The 23,125-nt window shown below is 42.1% G+C and overlaps 1 protein-coding gene across 5 annotated transcripts in view; it reads left to right on the forward strand.

Moving 5' to 3' along the window:
- The window catches only part of CHLSN (cholesin), a 251,728-nt gene extending 240,276 nt beyond the window's left edge, over window positions 1–11,452 (forward strand). For 2 of the 5 annotated variants that reach the window (XM_077274829.1, XM_077274830.1), the window contains exons 5-6: window positions 1,264–1,345; window positions 9,873–11,448. In XM_077274829.1, coding sequence (XP_077130944.1) covers window positions 1,264–1,345; window positions 9,873–10,055 — 265 coding nt within the window. In that variant the 3' untranslated portion in view covers window positions 10,056–11,448. Of the gene's footprint in view, window positions 1–1,263; window positions 1,346–9,872 lie in introns of all 5 variants that reach the window. The other 3 variants (XM_077274831.1, XM_077274832.1, XM_077274827.1) reach the window with 2 other exon arrangements.
- Window positions 11,453–23,125: the final 11,673 nt, after the last annotated feature.

The following is a 23,125-nucleotide window of genomic DNA, read 5'->3' on the forward strand; positions in this document are numbered from 1 at the left end:
GAAGCTCCAGGAGATTTACCATTGTGCTTGCATTCGTGAATAAAGGGTTCCAGGATATGGAATTAAAAAGGGGCTGATATCTGGCAATTCATGTAGATATACAAGTATCAAACCTAATTCTGCATCCAATCCAGAGAACGCAACCAGAAAACAAGCAACGATGCAGAGCTGAGTGCGATTAAAAGTAACATAGTACAGCAGAGCTGAGCTTGGTCTCATTAGAAACACATATTCAGTTGTGCTTGTCCTCCCGTAGCTTTCCTGCAGAGCTGTGCCTGATTACAACTAACACAGTAAAGCAAAGTTGAACTTTGTCTCTTTACAAATCATACTTTCCCATCCCCGCACACTGACTGCCTTTAAGTTGAAACCTGAAGCACTATGAGAGAGCATCTGCAGCTGCAAATGTGTTTATAATGGGACAAAGTTAAGCTCTGATGTACTATGTAAGGTATAATCGCGCACAGCTCTGCAGCAGAGAGACCTACAATTGCAGATGTGTTTGTAATGAGACAGAGCTCAGCTCTGCTTTTCTGTGTTAGCTATAATACAACTCAGCCTTGGAGTGAGTTTAGGAGAGCAACTGTCCGTCATTACATGTCTCACACTGATAACACCCTCTTTCATTTAAAGTAAGCTCTGGAGGCAGATTCTCAGGGAGATCTATGTCCGGTCCAGAGATCTTAACAGCTCATTTACATATTAAGAAGAACATGGATTTCTCTGGAGTTAGTCAGTGGATCGCAGATATCAAAGCATCATTTTATTCAACCTTCTATGATCTTCATACCGATATAGACGGTTTAGGAGGGTTGATAAAGGGCTTTTATATTACAATGATTTGATTACCTATCCATGGTAAATGTCATCAATATCAGATCAGTAAGGGTCTGAAAGCAGGCGCTCCCCCTCCACCGATCACTTCTTACCAGCTCCGGGTGTAAGTAGTATATGGAGCAGAACATCACAGCTGCATCACATGGTGTAGTGGTCGATCCCAGGTACTGCAGATCAGTTTGAATAGATGCTAGTCTGCAGTACCTGGGAGCGACCACTACACCGTGTGATGCAGCTGTGCTCTTATGTTCCATGTGCTGGTTACATCCAGCCACGGCCAGAGCTGGTAAGATCTGATTGGAGAAGGTACTGAACGTCAGACCCCCAACCCCAGATCTGATATTGATGACCTATCTGGATATTACTGGAGAACTCCATTAATGTAATATATTTAATTTCCATAAATCTGTTTTGCTTTCTTTTCAGCTGGTCCAAAAAAAAACCAGATTGGAAGTTTCAAAAAATAAGACAAACCTGGCTCCTCATGAACATGTATGATCTAGAGAAGGTAAGTCATGGCTTCATCATATGTTTTTTGGGTTTCACTCTTCTCTGCTGTTAGCCCATTGCCAATCAAATCTCGTGCTGAACTGTTTGATCACCGCCGATCGGTAGATAATTTAATATTCTGTTTACACAGGCTGATGTTGCTCATAGACTGCCATTGTTCTCGGCAGCACAGTTGTTCACACAGGACAATGCGCTGCCGAGAACTATGTTATTTTATGCTGCCCAAAAGATCATTTCACCCGACGAACAAGCTTTTCTGTTCCGAAAATCTGGCCCCCTCTGCCCTGTAGGTAAATTTAGCATATTAGCCAGAGGGGGTGTGGGTCTCTACACTTCTCTACGGCTATATTCTTGAGTAACTCCACCCACTTGGCTAAGAAGACAAGATATGTCAAGTAACATGTTCTCTTTAAATCTCCCTTAGAATGTCTTTAATTAGGACAAGGCCTCACTGTATGCAAACTTTTTACTGTATGTACAAAACTTTAATAAGACATGAATCCTGAATGTGGGCATATGAGCTGTGCCCATTGTTTCTAGTGTACACCCAGGATGGGATTGCAGTGATGTGTTCAGTGGGCCATCTAATACTTTTAAGGCTCTGTCCATCCCCATCCAAATCCATCAACACCTTTATATCTTCTATCTGTTGCTGCTTTACTGAGAAATTAGTGTTTGAAGTCTTATAAAAATTTGTCATTATGTGCTCTGGGCGTGACAGAGCACTTCTCCAGCCTCTGCCCCAGGTTGTTTCCCTGCCCAGCATTAGTCTTTTTAGGTTGATTGATAGTTCACTGCCTGATTTCCTACCTTGAGGTCTCACAGACATTGAGCTATTAATGAAGAGGATGGTGCTGGGCAGAGAAATAACCTAAGGAGGCGGAGACTCGGGAAGTGCTCTGTCACTCCCCGAGTATTTAACACTTTATTTACATATGAGTTAATACTCTGATTTCTCAAGGATGCAGCAACAGATTGAAGATATAAAGGTGTTGATGGATTTAGCTATCAAAGATCTGCTTTCCCATTAATACCACCCCATTCCATCTGCCTCCATTTCTATGCTGATTGTTTTTTTAATATTTTTTGTGTTTTGTGCCATCAAATGCCATATTATGGAGGTATTCTAAAGCATTACTTATAGAGGAGGATTTCTACAACTTACGGCTCTGACATGTGGGGGTGGAGAGTGTTTTGGAAAATGATTTAGTGAAAGTTTTTTTTAATATCAAGATTGGAATCCACGTGAGACAGGAACGTAATATCTGCAACAATAGCTCCATACTGCCCCCTCCTGGACCAGCTCTGCAGCAGCAGGGAAAACTATTTTATGTTAGTGTAGGAGGGTAAAAAAAAAAGAAGACGCACCCTAAGGATCATTCTATATAGAGCCTTTTTTTCATTCTCATTTTTGGAATTCAGGATAAATCCGAGTATTAATGGTCCTGGTCAATAGCCAATATCGAGATATGTACAGATGCAAAGTGCTGGTGAAAGTTAGATTAATGGGGTGATGTGACTAGCCTTTTAGGGCACACAAATCAGAGGACACTGGGAATTCACCTGCTTATTTGGGGTAGCGCATTCCAGAAAACCGGTGCAGCACGAGAAAAGTCTTGAAGACAGAAGTAAGAGGTTCGGACTATGTGGCGTTGTATGCCATCACTATTTATTCTATATGGAAGTTTTGTGCCTCCGATATTATCGACAAAGCAGTATTAATAGACCGAATGCGATCAATCCTGGACAGCAACGAGGCGATCGTCTGCATGGTCTAGTTAAAGGAACATCGGTTCAGGACCCTGATCCTTAGCCAGAGTGAGGAGCAGTTATGAAGATTGCCTATCTCTCCCCGGAGGACCTGTCCTGTTCTGCATTACATCTGCAGTGTATTTATTTAACCAGGCACGGTGTTATACCGTATTCATCCTCTGGAGGCGCTGCAGGGAAATTCACTGCCAGCGTTTCCCACAGATTAGAGCTAACTGTCAGGGATCCCATCAGGGGACACATTGTGATCAGTTTATTCTCACAGTTTATTCCAACAAGTTCAACAAAAAACACTGTTTAAGGAAATGTGCACATTGTGTCATTTAGACCGTGGCTTCCACCATGTTTCTCTAGGTGAAGTGGCTTTGCCATCATTCTTACGGTGGCTACGCCGCCTGCGTCTCTTACTCTGTACTATTATGTATAGAGAGCAGGCGGCTTCCAAGTAGAGGCTGCCCAAAACATGAGCACGTCACTTCTTTTAACTGCTTCACCGTTTCCAAATCCTGAAGCGGTTGAAAGATGTGACATAACATTACCGTAACAATACCAAAAACCAAAAAACATGCCATGACCTAGAATAATCACATAATATATTAAAATTTAATGAACTTTATTAAATACAAAAAATAAATCCATGCAGTAAAATCCCGAATTACAAACACAAGGACAAATTGGTGGATGAGTAACTGTAGGACCCCCAGTAATGTAAAAATATTCCAAGGTGACATATATATATACTTATCACCTTTTTAATTTTTGGAGATAGAGGAGTTATAAACAGTGTGGCCTACACGTGCCTATACCAAACATTCTAAAAAAAAAAATAATTGTAAGAACTAGTGACAATGCTCACCCACCAAGCCCCGACTCACGTTCACAAATGCTTTGTCGGGTCATTTTTGAAACGCGCGTCGGGTCTAGGGTGGGTGAGTAATGTCACTAGTTCTCATAAATTTTTTTGATGTTTGTTTTATACATGTCTTTAGAACTTGTTTATGTCCATTTGCTTATGGTCATAAGTATTGGGTGCCTATTTGTATATCATATAGGTACTTTACCTAACTAATACATTATAAGTATATGTCACCCTGTAATTGTGAATATTTTTACATTACTGGGGGTCTCAGAGTTACTCATACACCGATTTCTTTTATAATTTGGGATTTTATTGCATGTATTTATTTTTTGCATTTACTAAAGTTCATTAACACTTAACATATTGTGTGATTATTCTAGTCCTGGCCTGTTTTTTGTTTTTGGTCTTGTTATGGCTATTAGGGCCTTTTGCGATATCTTACCCCCTACCTTTGATTGCAACTTTTGGTTTCTATAGAATTAACATGTGCACAGCAATGGTCGTATTGATGCGTTCATTTTAGGGGGGGGGGCATTTTTGCAGCGCTTTTTTAGGTGGATTCTGCCTGAAAAAGATCTTGCCTGCACTGTGGGGACATTCCCAGTTTCGGACAAATTCCAGTCCTCCTGGCCACAATTTTTTTTTTTAAACAATTTTAACTCACCCTCCCCCGGTCCAACACTTGAGTCTTTGTTGCTGCTCTCCTTGTCTGTTATTGTCTGCATTGTGGCAGAGCAGCAGCCAATCGGTGAGCTCAGCTGCTCGAGCCACCTATCCAGGCAGAGCCCCTGAACTCACTGATTGGCTCCAACAGCAGTAAAGACTCAGCGCTGGACCTGGGGAGGGTGATAAAAGCGGGTGCCATAAACAGCAGCCTATAGCATTCAGTGTGAATCTTTATGGAATTGTGATGACGCTGAGCTGCACTCGTTACTGGCAGATGACTGGGCAATTCCTCATTAGCGCTCGCTCTCGTAGACCCCCGGGCAGACATGTAAAGGGCTGATCTCATCACACATTCCCCTCTGACTCCAGAACATCTAAGGATACGAGTGGATGTCTTGGGACGGCCCTTCCGACTGTTTTGCTTTTCATTAGCACAAGCTACCGTGACATCCCACACAATGGGCCAGATGTTCTCCGCAGAAAGCCAGGACTCATTCACCACACCTGGCTCACATAAATGGGGCTTGTGGGCGTCCATTAGCCCATGCCAGCGGTGGCCAGATACTGGGTTGGGTACGCCGCAAGTGAAGAAGAAATAACTACAGCAAAATCCGGATTTTACATTCTAGGAGATGGGGGCGGCAAATAGAATAAATCACCAACATCAATTCAGAAACTAAAAAAAGCAAAAAAAAAACCAAAACAACAACAATACACAATTAAAAAAAAAATAGCTGCAGTGTAAAGCATGGGGAAGAGATTGAGTAGACAGTTTGTGATGTGATTGGAGTTACATTTTAGCCTAAAGGTTCTCATACACATTTTTGGTCTAGAGCTTGTTCATCTGACAGCTGTTCCTCCCAGTTATTTATTTATTTATTATTATTATTTATTATTATAGCGCCATTTATTCCGTGGCGCATTACATGTGAGGAGGGGTATACATAATAAACACAGGTACAATAATCTTGAACAATACAAGTCACAGCTGGTACAGTAGGAGAGAGGACCCTGCCCGCGAAGGCTCACAATCTACAAGGGATGGGTGAGAATACAGTAGGTGAGGGTAGAGCTGGTCATGCAGCGGTTTGGTTGATCGGTGGTTACTGCAGGTTGTAGGCTTGTCGGAAGAGGTGAGTCTTCAGATTCTTTTTGAAGATTTTGATGGTAGGCGAGAGTCTGATGTGTTGTGGTAGAGGGTTCCAGAGTAGGGGTGATGCGCGAGAGAAATCTTGTATACGATTGTGGGAAGAGGAGATAAGAGGGGAGTAGAGAAGGAGATCTTGTGAGGATCGGAGGTTGCGTGTAGGTAAGTACCGGGAGACGAGGTCACAGATGTATGGAGGAGACAGGTTGTGGATGGCTTTGTACGTCATGGTTAGGGTTTTGAACTGGAGTCTCTGGGCAATGGGGAGCCAGTGAAGGGATTGACAGAGGGGAGAGGCCGGAGAATAGCGGGGGGACAGGTGGATTAGTCGGGCAGCAGAGTTTAGAATAGATTGGAGGGGTGCGAGAGTGTTTGAGGGGAGGCCACAGAGCAGGAGGTTACAGTAGTCAAGGCGGGAGATGATGAGGGCATGGACTAGGGTTTTTGCAGACTCTTGGTTAAGGAATGTACAGATCCTTTAAATATTTTTGAGTTGAAGGCGGCAGGAAGTGGAAAGGGCTTGGATATGTGGTTTGAAGAAGAGATCAGCGTCAAGGATAACCCCGAGGCAGCGAGCTTGTGGGACTGGGGAGAGTGGGCAGCCATGTACTGTAATGGATAGGTTCATTGGGGGGGTAGCGTGAGATGGGGGAAAGACGATGAATTCTGTTTTGTCCATGTTAAGTTTTAGAAATCTAGCGGAGAAGAAGGATGAAATAGTGAACAGACATTGAGGGATTCTGGTTAGTAGGGAGGTGATATCTGGTCCAGAGATGTAGATCTGTGTGTCATCAGCATAGAGATGATACTGAAAGCCATGAGATTCTATGAGCTGTCCCAGGCCAAAGGTGTAAATGGAGAAGAGCAGGGGCCCTAAGACTGAACCCTGTGGGACTCCAACAGATAGGGGGCAAGGTGAGGAGGTGGTGTGTGAGTGGGAGACGCTGAATGTCCGGTCTGTTAGGTATGAGGTTCACCCTCACCCATACATATGCACTCTCGGTTCAGCTGAGCATACATATGTGAGAGGAAAATAAGTCAATGCCAGGTAACACAGGGAGCCATGCATCCGTGAGAGAACAAAGAATTTGCCATGTTAGAATTCAACAAGCCCAAATTCTTCTCTCTCACAGTATAATCTGTCAGAGCTGCTGCTTTCTAGTCAGTGTTTTATCTCACCTCAGTGCTAGATTCACAGCTACAAGGCTAAGTGTTACTGAATAATGTTCCTCATTGTCTGCTTTAGAGGGTGTGCCACAGTGCGACAGGTGTTTTATCTCACTTCGGTGCTAGATTCACAGCTACAATGCTGATTACTACTGAATAATGTTCCTCATGCTACTGCTTTAGAGGGTGTGCTACAGTGCGACAGGTGTTCTATCTCACCTCGGTGCTAGATTCACAGCTACAAGGCTGAGTACTACTGAATAATGTTCCTCATTGTCTGCTTTAGAGGGTGTGCCACAGTGCGACAGGTGTTTTATCTCACTTCGGTGCTAGATTCACAGCTACAATGCTGATTACTACTGAATAATGTTTCTCATGCTGCTGCTTTAGACGGTGTGCTACAGTGCGACAGGTGTTTTATCTCACCTCGGTGCTAGATTCACAGCTACAAGGCTGAGTACTACTGAATAATGTTCCTCATTGTCTGCTTTAGAGGGTGTGCCACAGTGCGACAGGCGTTTTATCTCACTTCGGTGCTAGATTCACAGCTACAAGGCTGATTACTACGGAATAATGTTCCTCATGCTGCTGCTTTAGAGGGTGTGCTACAGTGCGACAGGTGTTTTATTTCACTTCGGTGCTAGATTCACAGCTGCAAGGCTGAGTACTACTGAATAATGTTCCTGGTGCAGCTGCTCTAGAAGGTGTGTGACAAGGAAGCATTCTATTCTATGTATGCTGCGAAAGGAAGATACCATAGTAGCTACTCTCTGCTTTTGAGTTCAGGGAAAACTATTATATTTAGAACTGATATAAAGAAAAATAGGTGAAAATGACAGAAACATGTCAAATATTGGCCAGAAATAGTGTTATTCTTCATATACACACAAAAGCATGTTCTCATAGTCACCAGTTTAGCCGGGGAGTGACATGCCAGTGTAAGGAGACTTATAGGCCATGCAATGCTCCTCTGGCAAATTAAATATTGTAATTGCTTCTTCACAGTGGAAGAAGACAGGAAGTTTAGTTCCTCCTACTGGAAGTAGCAATCCTAAAAGTCAATATCGACCCTTTAACAAGCCTTGCCATATGACTTAGGATAAAAGCCAAACCATATACTCTTTTTTGCAGGGCAGTGTTTTGGGGTTTTACCCCTGCTCAGTGCAAAACAAGAGATCTGATTTGGCTGTGTGAGAGGCCTCTGGATGGAGTTTAAGGGGTAATGTCTCCTTGTGGAAAGTGACATGCTAGTGTAAGGAGACTTATAGGCCATGCAATGCTCCTCTGGGAACTTAAATATTCCAATTGCCTCTTCAGAATGAAAGTGGACAGGAACACTAGTGCCATCTATTGGAAGTAGCAATCCTAAAAGTCAATAATGACCCTTTAATAAGCCTTGCCACATGACTTCAGATAAAGGCAAACCATATACAGTACTCTTATTTGCAGACACATGTTTTCAGGGTTTTGCCCCTTCTCAGTGCAAAGCTAGAGATCTGATTTGGTTGCTGAATGGAGTCAAGGGGTGACATCTCGCCTTGTGGAGAGTGACATGCCAGTGTAAGGAGACTTACAGGCTATGGAATGCTCCTCTGGGATATTAAATTTGCAAATTCGCTCATCACAGACAGCCTTGCTTTGCACTGAGTAGGAGTAAGCACCTGGAACATGTGTCTGCAAATACAGTATTTGGTTTGGCTTTTACCCTAAGTATTAAGTTGTTAAAGGGTCAATATTAACTTTTTGGATTGCGACTTCCAGTAGGTGTCAGTAGAGTTCTAGCCCTCTTCCACTCTGAAGAGGCAATTTGCAAAGTTTAGCGGCAATCGAAATATGGTATTAATAATATATCGGAAAAGTCCAAATATTGTGTGTTGTGTTTTGGTACAGAATGGTATTTTTTATTGTAAATATTTTATAGTGCACCATATATGTGTATTATACCTGCAATTCAGTCCGCATTGGTCACCTTTGTAGCTTTCTGGCTGAGCTATGGCTCCATCTGCTGGCTGCGATGGGAAATGCAGTAATTTATTCAAGAAAACATTCCAAGAAGGAAAATAAGAAAGCATAATGTATCACATCTCTCTCAACTCTGCAAGATATGAAAGAGGGACACTTATTTTTTATTTTATGCTAAGCCAGCACTCTAACCTCACCCAGTCCTGTATATCTGCCCATACAGATATATTGCTTCTAGCGAATACCCCTTTCATGGCCCTCCATAATTATCCCCCTACAGAAAATATGAAGCCTATGATGCCCCCATAGTTTCCCCAGAACGTATGATAACCCGTAGTCTGACACTCCCACAATAGTTTCCCCCACACACAGTATTAATCCCCCACAGCCCTCCGCAAACCAGTATGATGACCCCACAATGAATTCCCCTATAGCCCCCCAAAAAAGTATGACATCCTCACAAACATAAAATATTACAGGAAAGGCAAAAAAACCCCCAATCCTTTACAAACATGTTTTATTATGAACATCCCCTTTAAACTAGGTTTTCCGGAGACCACTCTCACTTTTTTCATCACTTACAAATTTGATGATTGGAATGAAGTGTAAGAATATCGCTACACAATTTTTGGGGAAAATTACAGTGTATTTAGCTGTTGGAGCTCCGTTTTATTCCAATTCAAAGACATAAATTTCACAATTAAGATTTTAGCTACCTACAGCCACCACTAGGGGGAGCCAATACCTAGACAGTATTCAGTAAGTTCTGAAGCTCCCTCTAGTGGCAGCGGCAAGTATCTAGATTTTTATCATTTCACGTTGATGTTTCCCTCCTACTGATCAATCAGCACAAAATAAATCTTCCATAATGCAGATAAAGAATTAAATCGGTGAGGCGGCCGGTAATGTTCCTCTCCAGTACTTACAACCTTTCTACCATTTTCCTCATTATAGGTTTCTGATAAACATTTCAAGATGCTGTTGGGTTACTTGGAAAATGTGAAGGGCAGCGCTCGAGATACCACCGTACAAAAAGCAGAGGAGTACATGAAGGAGTACGACCAACGCGAGACCCAGGAGGAACCTGACCTACGAAGGATGAGCAGAATACGAGACGTCTTACAGCTTTTGGCTTAGCGGCAGTATTATTATTGTACTATGTATCACTCATACCTCATTCATTGTTCCATGGCCCAAATCCCCAAAGTTCCATGGCCCAAATCTCCAAAGTTCCATGACCCAAATCTCCAAAGTTCCATGACCCAAATCCCCAAAGTTCCATGACCCAAATCCCCAAAGTTCCATGACCCAAATCCCCAAAGTTCCATGACCCAAATCTCCAAAGTTCCATGACCCAAATCCCCAAAGTTCCATGACCCAAAGTTTTTTTTTTGAAAGTGAAACAATTAGACGTTCTCCCCCTGTAGATACCTTCCACCATCGGTGTTTTCTCCCCGTTGCCCACAGACTCGTCCTGTTGTCATTGATCGAGCATGTGCACAGGAGGAGGCTATGGCGGCTGGTCAGGATTCAGATTGGTCATATTTATAAATACTGCGTAAATTCTAAGAAATGAGTACAGACAGTAGACATGAGCGACTAGATTCTTGCTGCCCTTACCCGGCGTCCAGGCCAGTCCTCCGTGGTGGTTGGTCTTCACTTCTACAGCCGGACTTTTGGGCGACTCTCATGACTTACATCGCTCCTTGACCCAATGACTTTGTGTGACCTTGGAAGTAATAGAGGCACAGAAGTAAAGACAGGCCGCCATGGAGGACCAGAGTGAGCGTCAGGGGGCGCGAGTAGAACTTCTCATGTCTGCTAGATGGAGGTGGTGCACATCGATTTGAAGGACCCTGTCCAGTGGCTTCTTCAGTATTCTGTGTCTGTCTGTTGGGAGCCATGAGAGCCGCCTCCTCCTCCCTGCCGGCATCTGTTGACTACCTGGTCTGGTACTCTGGCAAGGCGCCATGGCAGCTACTCAAAGGAAGAGCCGCTGTCCGGATTCTCCAGCGTTAGGGGGCAATCATGTGATCACAGGTATGCGATATGCATACCCCCAGCCACATTCCAACTAGACTTATCCGGCCTCGTTCAGTGCTAGTGAATTGAGTGAGGCCGCGCATGTCTAGTCGGCATGTGGCCAGGAGTAAGCATATTGAATACATGCTGTCACATGACCTACCAGTCCCACTGCTGGCACCAGAGAATCCTGACAGTGCACACTGTACACACTGTGAGGATTCACAAGACTACAATCTCAGAGACTTTTGTATTAAACCCGGACAACCACTTTATGGAATTTGAATGTAAACTTGGGACAACCCCTTTACTTTTTTATTCTCTTACCATGAATTTTATTAACTTGTCAAATTCAGAGCTTAATAAAACATGTCCAGCTGCCATAAGATGAAATCGACAGCCGGGTAGGAGATGCTCCTCACATTTGTTCATTCCTCCTTCGCGCCCAATGATTTTCAATACAAGACCACGACGTATAGATTTTTATTGTTTTTGAATAAAAAAAAAAAATCAGAATATACAAATCAGTAGCGTCATTATTATCAAAGTCTTATTCATTGATTGGTTGAACCAAAATATTACAGTCTAGGTAAAGATGTTTCTAAAGTAAAATCAGCAGAACAGGGCGTGTGCGCTGCATATCGCGCCCCCGCCGGGCCAATAAAGACCCCCGTCTGTTGTGTAAGCAATGGATATGGTGATTTTCACATTTATATGATGAAATTGTCGGCAGTCCCGTGATCGCCTTCTTGGCCGCTGGTCTCGCCTCTGTGCAGGTTCTGGATGCGCCTGTGCAAAAACAAAACTTACAAGTGCTGGATTCGTTGAGGACCTGTGCAGAACTGGGGGCAGCCAAGGGAGCCACAGATTGGCTGCAGCGGTCATGTTATATTGTCAGCAGACCAGCGTGGGAGAGAGGGCTCAGATCAGAGGAGTGGTGACCTTTCAGGAAGGAAGAATAGATTTTTTTTTTCTAAATTATGTAGCACTCTAGGACCATTCATAAGAAGTTGTCCAGCAGTGGGAAACCCCTTTAAAGGAGTTATCCAAAAAAACTAACAGGCAGGTAGTTGCTAAATAGTCAGCAATCACCTGCCTGTTACACAGTGGTTACTCTCCGCTCCTGCCGGCGATTCAACTGCTCCAGGGCAGCTCTTCTCATTCCGGGCTGCTCTGTTGACGGGGGAGGGGGCGTGACTGCTGATGTCATGCTGATTGGCAGCCAACTTCCTACAATTAAGCAGCCGGCTGCCAATCAGCATGACATCGGCAGTCACGCCCCGTCAACAGAGTAGAAGAGAAGCTGCTGCTCTGTTGACACGATATTAACGAAAGCTTTATAATTACAGGCAGAACAGCTCAGTGTCTGCTCTGTGCCGGCAGAGGTCTGTGCTGGGCAGAATCGGGAGGTAGTTAGCAGCTACCAGCCTGTTCTTAGACCCACAGTAAAAAATGAATATAGTCCTGGACAACCCCTTTAAATGTTACATCATTGTCCATTTTCTTCCAGGAGGGTGCCAAGTAATAAGTGGGGGCCAGCACCAGGAGGGGGATCCGTTTACATTTCCTTTATATACACCCTGGATGTTGAAAGCCAGCTCCCTGCTACCTAACTGCGGGGAGCCAGCTGTCAATCAGCATGACGCCAGCAGTCCTGTCCCATCAACAGAGAAGTCTGGAAGAGGAAGAGCTGCATCATTGACATTGAGCAGCTGAATCGCCGGCAGGAGCGGTCCGCGACCATTCTGAGCTGGTGCCACATAGAACAGGCAGGTTGTTAGCAGCTGGATAAACCTTAAAAGCAAAGGCCGTGAAAAAACGGACCAATGTTATTTAATGGAGGGGGGAAAAAAATCACATCATGCACCAGTTTCTTCTATGTGCTGGATAAGTCTCACCCATCCAAGTCTACCAGCATGCAAAAAAACCCCATTGGATTCCATGCAAAGCCATTGTATAGCATTGGATCTTTAACATAGAAACCAGTTTTTGTTTTTTGTACATTTTAAAGAACTGCAGCTGTTAAATAAAAACGGATTGCATATGGATGACAAATGAGAAAAAAAAGTTGTTTTTTTTGGATTGAAAGAGGAAGTTTTTTTATGCATAAAAGAATTCAAGATTAGAAAAACCAAGCTGCTTAATTCAACAGAGCGCCACCAGTAGACAGTGGCCATGTTTGGTATTGCAGCTCAACTCTATTTACTTTGATAGTACTCATCTGCAAATTGCCGCTTTGTACCTTGGCAGTGAAAACGAAAAACTAGGATGGTACAGCAAGATTTTAATATTTCTCGTTTACAAGCTGTGGGAAAATATCTGCAGTGTAAGTCAACCTGCGGAGCTGAAATCATGCTTTGGATATTTATCACGGATTTAACTCTTTGCAGTGCAGAGGATGAAATCTGTGACAAATCCCCATGTAATCCGCGGAGAAAAAAAAAACTGCAGCGGTGTGTAAGGTCCAACAACATTTTTTAGTAGCTCTCTGCTGACCCCTCCTGAAATAATGATGGTATTGCATCTGTGGACAAAAAGGTACGAAACGGTGATTTTTCACCTAGATGTTTTTGCGCTTTTTGCCCATCATATTCATAAATCATAATCGCCTGATGTTTGCGGACTCATAGGTGGATAAACTCTGCTCATAATCGCGGTTATTGGCTTTTTAAAACGCATTACCTGGGTTAAACTTATGTTTTATGGCATATGAAACCTTCTGTTAGTGCCCTCCACATGGTGTCAGTGTCCACACATCAGTATAGTGCTGTATATAACATTGTTATAGGACTTGTTTCCACCACTATTCTACACTGCGAAAATAAAAGGCTGATATACTGTACATTGCCTACGCAAATACCGTAAAGTACTAAAATAATACCAACATACAGTGAGCAAATAACGGCTCCATATATAAAATAATCTGAAAAAAAATGGTGGCGCCCCCTTCTGAAGAGAAGGCAGGTGATATCGCTGGTAATAGAAGGAGGTCCAAGCTAACGGGCAAAAAAAGTGGTAGACACAAGTCCGATAGTGACCCATCAACAAGGGAGGACGGTGCAGACATTTTTGTGTTCCTCATACTTTGTGGTTTGCTGCCAATTAGGTTAAATAACAGTCAGTCACATTATGACAGAAAAGCAATTTAGGGCACTTAAAAAAAAAAAAAAAAAAAAATCTCTAAAAGTTGTAATGTTTTTCATGATTTCTAGAATCATAAAAGAAAAATAAGTCCCGAAAACATGGCACAATAAGTAGAATATGCCATGTTTCATCAACGATGTGCAAAGGTCATGTACGGTTTATGTGGCTTAGAACACTGGACAAATTTATGATGATCTGAAACATTCCCTTAGACAAAAGAAAAAAAAACAAAAAGATATTTCACCCTTAAAGGGGATCTGTCAGCAGGTTTTTGCTGCCCCATCTGAGAGTAACATGATATAGGGGCAGAAACCCTGAATCCAGCGATGTATCATTTTTTGATGCACTTTTGATAAAATCACTGTTTAACCTGCTGCAGCTCTACCAATTCTTGAAATGCTGAGCTCTGTATAACCCCGCCCACACCACTGATTGGCAGCTGTGTACACTGTGCATAGGGAGAAAGACCAATCAACGGTGTGAGCGGGGTAATACAGAGCTCATCGATAGGAAGGACTAGAAGGCTGCAGACTTGCTAGTCCTCTACTGATAATCTCCTTCTGATAAAACTGTGATTTTTATTAAAACTACAGCAAGCAGCCCAGTAAGTGATGTATCTCTGGATTCATAGTCCCTGTCTCCACATTATGCTGTTCTCAGATTAGGTTGCAAAAACTTTATCACAGCTTCTTTTTTGGATTATGTCCATCCAAGCTCCTTAAAATAATTGTCCTATGATGATACCCCTTGGAAAGTAGACATCACATAGGGGACTTTGGTTGAGTCCCCTCCACAATGAACTGGGATAAGCACTATACTGAAGAACTGGGGTCGTCCATGTAAAATATGGACCGCCATTGATCTCAATGGCCGCCATGTAATACTACATTTACCCTGCGCAGGAGAAATTCGATTCTCAATTCTAGTTCTCATACCAGACTTTTAGATGAATTTCTAATCTGGTTGCTGTGTGCAAATAACCCACTTCTCGATGGATCTAGCCATAAACAAACTGTTTGTTTTTTTTCATTAACTTCTTATTCGTTTGGCACCGAAGATGATCTCGATTGATCTAGCCATAAACAAACTGTTTTTTTTTCTTTTTTTTCATTAACTTCTTATTCATTTGGCACTGAAGATGATCCGATATTTTTGATATTCCAAGTGCTCTCATGGGTCAAGTGTGTATGGATGGAAAGTTTTTATCATACAGACAAACATTTTATATGATCCATATTTCAGTAATGGGACCTGTTAAAAGTTAACTGGATTTCTTTGGGATGTTAAAGGTTTATGGTTGTAGAGATGAACTTTGGTACCAGAAGTTCTCATCAATGTTTGTCCTGAACACGGGTTGTACAAACCTGGTACAGAGCCACAAAAAGTCTCTATATACTGAGCCATGTGATACAGAAAAAGGTATACACAGAATAAGAAAATGGGGATCATATATTGTTTTCATTCTTTCCCCTGGAGTATAAAAATGGGTAACGACAAAAACTATTGTTTTCACAAAGGATTTTCCCATTTTTCATGCAGAACGTCTTGTGTGTGCAGGACGCAAAAGTTACATCACCTCGTGTATGAACAAGTCAGGAATCAAATACTTTTGTCTATAATCCAAAATGAAGCAACTGAGGCGTGAACAACTTGTTATAGGTTGAGGACATGTGGAAAGTTCCATGTCAACAGTGCTGTGGAAAAGTTTTAGGCAGGTGTAAAAAATGCTTCAAAGTAAGAATGCTTTTAAAAATGGAAGTGTTAATAATTTAATTTTCGTCAATTAACAAAATTGTGAAAAGAAAAATCTAAATCGGACCAATTTTTGTCGCGACCGCTCTTTGCTTTCTAAAGAACATCAATTCTTCTACGTACTTGCAGTTTTTGAAGGACCTCAGGAGGGAGGTTGTCCAAACATCTTGGTGAACTAACCATTGATCTTCAGCGGATGTTGACAGGATTACCGTATTTTGTGGATTATAAGACGCAGCCCAAATTTTGAGGAGAAAAATAGGTAAAAAAAAACCTTTTTTTAAAAAATAAAAATGGTGGTGCTTCTTATAATCCATGCGTCTTATTGCTTACCCGGGGTGGTGGCTGCGGTGAAGCGGGGTTCCAGGGTTGCTGCTATTCTTCCGTGAATGGAGAGGGACAGAGTGGGGAGGTACATAATATGCCAATGCAGTCAAACCCTTCTATAGAGCAGGGAGGCATGATCTACCACTCTGTTCTGTAGGATGCAGGTTTATTAAGGCCTTCAGCCTATGGTAAGTCAAGGGCATGTACAGAACGTTAATGTTCTGATGCAGGTGGCGCAATGTCATCACTACGTCACTCCATCTGCACTGGGATGCTTACGGTGCGTTATTACTTCAAAAGGGTTTTTGCCGGTGAGGCATGATGTCTTGGAATGGATAGTAGGACCTCCTGGATAACCGTGCAGCAATCGACATGTATGGCAGTAACCTGAGAGGAGTGATATACTGCAGAATGGGGCTGTGTATAGAGGAGAAGAGTGATATACTGCAGAATGGGGCTGTGTATAGAGGAGAAGAGTGATATACTGCAGGTTGGGAATGTATGTAGAGGAGTGATGTACTGCAGGATGTAGTTTATAAAGAGGAAAGGAGTGATGTGCTGGAGTACGGGTATATATATATATATATTCAAAAGAGAAATGATAAGGGCACTCACCGGACTTCAGTAAACAAAGTGGTTCCTTTATTGAACAAAATACATCCAGAAAGTGGTTATGGCCGGGGGAGAGAGAGCTCGTGTGAGCAGGGGAGGACTACGGCCGTTTCACGCTTAGCCTGTGCTTCTACGGGTTCTCTTTTGGATATTTAGTTGGATTAAAGACTTTGTTTCTGTGAAGGAGCACCCTGGATCTATGTGGTATTGTGCAGCACAGAGGTCATCTGGTACCTCCGCAAATAATTTTTCTGTTGGAGTCGGATTGTGGGCCAGTGCCGCTTTTGTCTGTTTTTCTGCATATATATATATATATATATATATATATATATATATATATATATATATATATATATATATATATATATATAATATATATAGTACAGACCAAAAGTTTGGACACACTTTCTCATTTAAAGATTTTTCTGTATTTTCATGACTATGAAAATTGTACACTCACACTGAAGGCATCAAAACTATGAATTAACACATGTGGAATTATATACTTAATTTTAGTTTCACACTTTTTTGTTATGTCTTATATTCTAGGTTCTTCAAAGTAGCCACCTTTTGCTTTGATGACTGCTTTGCACACTCCTGGCATTCTCTTGATGAGCTTCAAGAGGTAGTCACTGGGAATGGTTTTCACTTCACAGGTGTGCCCTGTCAGGTTTAATAAGTGGGATTTCTTGCCTTATAAATGGGGTTGGGACCATCAGTTGTGTTGAGCAGAAGTCTGGTGGATACACAGCTGATAGTCCTACTGAATAGACTGTTAGCTGCTTTTTTCTTGCCATAATACAAATTCTAAGTGAAGAAAAACGAGTGGCCATCATTACTTTAAGAAATGAAGGTCAGTCGAAAAATTGAGAAAATTTTGAGTGTCCCCAAGTGCAGTTGCAAAAACCATCAAGCGCTACAAAGAAAGTGGCTCACAAGAGGACCGCCCCAGGAAAGGAAAACCAAGAGTCACCTCTGCTTCTGAGGATAAGTTTATCCAAGTCACCAGCCTCAGAAATCGCAGGTTAACAGCAGCTCAGATTAGAGACCAGGTCAATGCCACACAGAGTTCTAGCAGCAGACACATCTCTACAACAACTGTTAAGAGGAGACTTTGTGCAGCAGGCCTTCATGGTAAAATAGCTGCTAGGAAACCACTGCTAAGGACAGGCAACAAGCAGAAGAGACTTGTTTGGGCTCAAAAACACAAGGAATGGACATTAGTGGGGCAAAAAAGTATTTAGTCAGTCAGCAATAGTGCAAGTTCCACCACTTAAAAAGATGAGAGGCGTCTGTAATTTACATCATAGGTAGACCTCAACTATGGGAGACAAACTGAGAAAAAAAAATCCAGAAAATCACATTGTCTGTTTTTTTTAACATTTTATTTGCATATTATGGTGGAAAATAAGTATTTGGTCAGAAACAAACAATCAAGATTTCTGGCTCTCACAGACCTGTAACTTCTTCTTTAAGAGTCTCCTCTTTCCTCCACTCATTACCTGTAGTAATGGCACCTGTTTAAACTTGTTATCAGTATAAAAAGACACCTGTGCACACCCTCAAACAGTCTGACTCCAAACTCCACTATGGTGAAGACCAAAGAGCTGTCAAAGGACACCAGAAACAAAATTGTAGCCCTGCACCAGGCTGGGAAGACTGAATCTGCAATAGCCAACCAGCTTGGAGTGAAGAAATCAACAGTGGGAGCAATAATTAGAAAATGGAAGACATTCAAGACCACTGATAATCTCCCTCGATCTGGGGCTCCACGCAAAATCCCACCCCGTGGGGTCAGAATGATCACAAGAACGGTGAGCAAAAATCCCAGAACCACGCGGGGGGACCTAGTGAATGAACTGCAGAGAGCTGGGACCAATGTAACAAGGCCTACCATAAGTAACACACTACGCCACCATGGACTCAGATCCTGCAGTGCCAGACGTGTCCCACTGCTTAAGCCAGTACATGTCCGGGCCCGTTTGAAGTTTGCTAGAGAGCATTTGGATGATCCAGAGGAGTTTTGGGAGAATGTCCTATGGTCTGATGAAACCAAACTGGAACTGTTTGGTAGAAACACAACTTGTCGTGTTTGGAGGAAAAAGAATACTGAGTTGCATCCATCAAACACCATACCTACTGTAAAGCATGGTGGTGGAAACATCATGCTTTGGGGCTGTTTCTCTGCAAAGGGGCCAGGATGACTGATCCGGGTACATGAAAGAATGAATGGGGCCATGTATCGTGAGATTTTGAGTGCAAACCTCCTTCCATCAGCAAGGGCATTGAAGATGAAACGTGGCTGGGTCTTTCAACATGACAATGATCCAAAGCACACCGCCAGGGCAACGAAGGAGTGGCTTCGTAAGAAGCATTTCAAGGTCCTGGAGTGGCCTAGCCAGTCTCCAGATCTCAACCCTATAGAAAACCTTTGGAGGGAGTTGAAAGTCCGTGTTGCCAAGCGAAAAGCCAAAAACATCACTGCTCTAGAGGAGATCTGCATGGAGGAATGGGCCAACATACCAACAACAGTGTGTGGCAACCTTGTGAAGACTTACAGAAAACGTTTGACCTCTGTCATTGCCAACAAAGGATATATTACAAAGTATTGAGATGAAATTTTGTTTCTGACCAAATACTTATTTTCCACCATAATATGCAAATAAAATGTTAAAAAAAACAGAGAATGTGATTTTCTGGATTTTTTTTTTCTCAGTTTGTCTCCCATAGTTGAGGTCTACCTATGATGTAAATTACAGACGCCTCTCATCTTTTTAAGTGGTGGAACTTGCACTATTGCTGACTGACTAAATATTTTTTTGCCCCACTGTATATGTGTATGTGTGTGTGTGTGTGTGTGTGTGTGTATATATATATATATATATATATATATATATATATATAGTTAAGTCCATATATATTTGGGCAGAGACTACATTTTTCTAATTTTGGTTATAGACATTACCACAATGAATTTTAAACAAAACAACTCAGATGCAGTTGAAGTTCAGCTTTCATTTGAGGGTATCCACATTAAAATTGGATGAAGGGTTTAGGACTTTCAGCTCCTTAACATGTGCCACCCTGTTTTTAAAGTGACCAAAAGTAATTGGACAGATTAATTGTAAATAAAATGTTCATTTCTAGTACTTGGTTGAAAACCCTTTGTTGGCAATGACTGCCTGAAGTCTTGAACTCATGGACATCACCAGACGCTGTGTTCCCTCCTTTTTGAGGCTTGGCCAGGCCTTCACTGCGGTGGTTTTCAGTTGCTGTTTGTTTGTGGGCCTTTCTGTCTAAAGTTTAGTCTTTAACAAGTGAAATGCTGCTCAATTGTGTTGAGATCAGGTGACTGACTTGGCCATTCAAGAATATTCCACTTCTTTGCTTTAATAAACTCCTGGGTTGCTTTGGCTTTATGCTTTGGGTCATTGTCCATCTGTAGTATGAAACGACGACCAATAAGTTTTGCTGCATTTGGCCGGATCTGAGCACACAGTATGGCGGCTCTGAATATATCAGAATTCATTCAGCTGCTTCTGTCCTGTGTCACATCATCAATAAACACTAGTGACCCAGTGCCACTGGCAGCCATGCATGCCCAAGCCATCACACTGCCTCCGCCGTGTGTTACAGATGATGCGGTATGCTTTGGATCATGAGCTGTACCACGCCTTCGCCATACTTTTCTCTTTCCATCATTCTGGTAGAGGTTGATCTTGGTTTCATCTGTCCATAGAATGTTCTTCCAGAACTGTGCTGGCTTTTTTAGATGTTTTTTAGCCTTTTTATTCTTGATGCTTATGAGTGGCTTGCACCGTGCAGTGAACCCTCTGTATTTACTTTCATGCAGTCTTCTCTTTATGGTAGATTTGGATATTGATACGCCGACCTCCTGGAGAGTGCTGTTCACTTGGTTGGCTGTTGTGAAGAGGTTTCTCTTCACCATGGAGATTATTCTGCGATCATCCACCACTGTTGTCTTCCGTGGGCGCCCAGGTCTTTTTGCATTGATGAGTTCACCAGTGCTTTCTTTCTTTCTCAGGATGTACCAATCTGTAGATTTTGCCACTCCTAATATTGTAGCAATTTCTCTGATGGGTTTTTTCTGTTTTCGCAGCTTAAGGATGGCTTGTTTCACCGAGCTCCTTTGACCGCATGTTTACTTCACAGCAAAACCTTCCAAATGCAAACACCACACCTCAAATCAACTCCAGGCCTTTTATCTGCTTAATTGAGAGTGACATAATGGAGGGATTGCCCACACCTGTCCATGAAAGAGCCTTGGAGTCAATTGTCCAATTACTTTTGGTCCCTTTAAAAACAGGGTGGCACATGTTAAGGAGCTGAAACTCCTAAACCCTTCATCCAATTTTAATGTGGATACCCTCAAATGAAAGCTGAAAGTCTGAACTTCAACTGCATCTGAATTGTTTTGTTGTCTCTGTCCAAATATATATGGACTTAACTGTATATGAGTGGAGTAATGCACTGCAAAATGGGGCTGTTTATAGAGGAGCAGAGTGATATATTGCAGGATGGGGCTGTGTATAGAGGAGATGAGTGATGTACTGCAGGATGGAATTACTACTTTATGTAGAGAACTTGGAGCTTTATTATTCTTTGGGGAAACTATCAGTAATTTTTAAGGGGACGCTTCGTGGGCATTACTGTATTCGGGAAGCTCAAGAGTGCATTATTACTTTTGGTGAAGTATTAGGTTCTTAATTGTAAAGGAGGAGTTCAAGGGGGGCATTATTACTATGAATTGAGCATTGAGGAGTTATTATTAATCTTTGGGATAGTTGGGGCATTATTATTTTACAGGTGCACTAGGTGGTATTAGCACCATTGAAAGGGCACACTAAGGGAATTATTACTTTCTGGGCAACAAAAATAGGGCACTATTATTTTTTAGAATGCATTCAGAGGCCATTAATATTTTCTAGGGGCCATTCCACCACGAGAGGGCACTATGAGGCCTTAATATGTAAGGGGCACAGTGGTGGGCATTATTACTATAAGGGGGATGAAGATCACAACTTGGGCAGCAGCAGACTTAGCACTGGGGTATCAGGAGTTTGAGTAAGTTGAGAATAGATGGGGACTATCTGCTCCTTATACCATTACGGTTATGGTGCACCTTGGTAGTTGTAAACATGGTTACCAAGATTAAGGCCCACTCAGATGTGTTGAGCTGTGTGCTTGACCCCTAGTTAAGCTTCTGATGAAGATCACTACTGGCCAAACTTCTCTGAGCAGTAGATGGATTCAGCTGGGTCCCACTAGTTACTGCCAGTTCTGAACTTATGGTACTGCTGGACATCTTCCAGTTTCAAAGGGAAGTAACCATGAGATGTCATTCATCTGCTACACTAAGTTTCTTTGTTCTACCATTTCTTCTATATTCCTCAACGTTGTCAATTCCTGGGTGCTTCTTCAAAAGACCTTGAACAGCAAATCTAGAAACCCCCATCTGCCTTGAAATCTTGCCCTGGAAGAGACCTTGCTGGTGCAGTATAACTACCTTGTCTCTTCTTTGATATAAAAGTTACACATTTACGGCAACCGACAGGTTCTTGTTATATGGTAGCAATATCTGAAATAAATAAGGACCGAGGTCCTCATTTATCAACCTGTTAGCGCGAGAAAACTTGAACAAAGTATTGACTCCCTTGGCTTTTTTACCTATTTTATTTTACATACCCCTGATAAGCCCTTTTTTAATGCCTTAATTTTTTTAACCATTTATTAATTAAAATGTTGTTTTTAAGATATATTTTTTTCCTCTGTTCTGTGCTGGATTTCCTTTTCCACCTTCTTTAGGTTCTGCCTGCTTAGTGGCCAGTGTGAACATGTTCCTACACATTGCATGTATACTATTTTTTTCAGTTTTACTCCATGCACACCTTGTCGTGGCCATCCTTTACTTTGAGCTAGGGATTATGTTTATCTAGCTTCCCATGGCAGGGTGTCCATAGTCTGGCCCCGATCCTGCTCTGCCCTTATTCACATTGAGGTCATATTTGACACATGCTCAGGTTTTAATTCTAGAAGTTAGGACTGTCCCAACTGGATACACCTTGGCGCTGGTGCATTGGCTTTTACTATTTTTTCTTTTTTATCAGTAATAGTATTTACTAAGTACGCTATGTTATTTATATGTACTATTGATTTTCACTTACTTAGTACAGGGTATATGTTTTCTCTTATATTATAGCATTAGTTTCGACAGTTTGGCTTGTCAAGTATGCTAATTTTTTAGATATAATTTTGATTTTGCAAAAAAAAGGGTGTGATTTAAGCTTTGATATATTTTGATGGATTTTTTTTTTTAGATTTTTTTTATT

The sequence above is a fragment of the Ranitomeya variabilis genome, chromosome 7 (assembly GCF_051348905.1).
Source record: "Ranitomeya variabilis isolate aRanVar5 chromosome 7, aRanVar5.hap1, whole genome shotgun sequence".
Classification (NCBI taxonomy): domain Eukaryota; kingdom Metazoa; phylum Chordata; class Amphibia; order Anura; family Dendrobatidae; genus Ranitomeya; species Ranitomeya variabilis.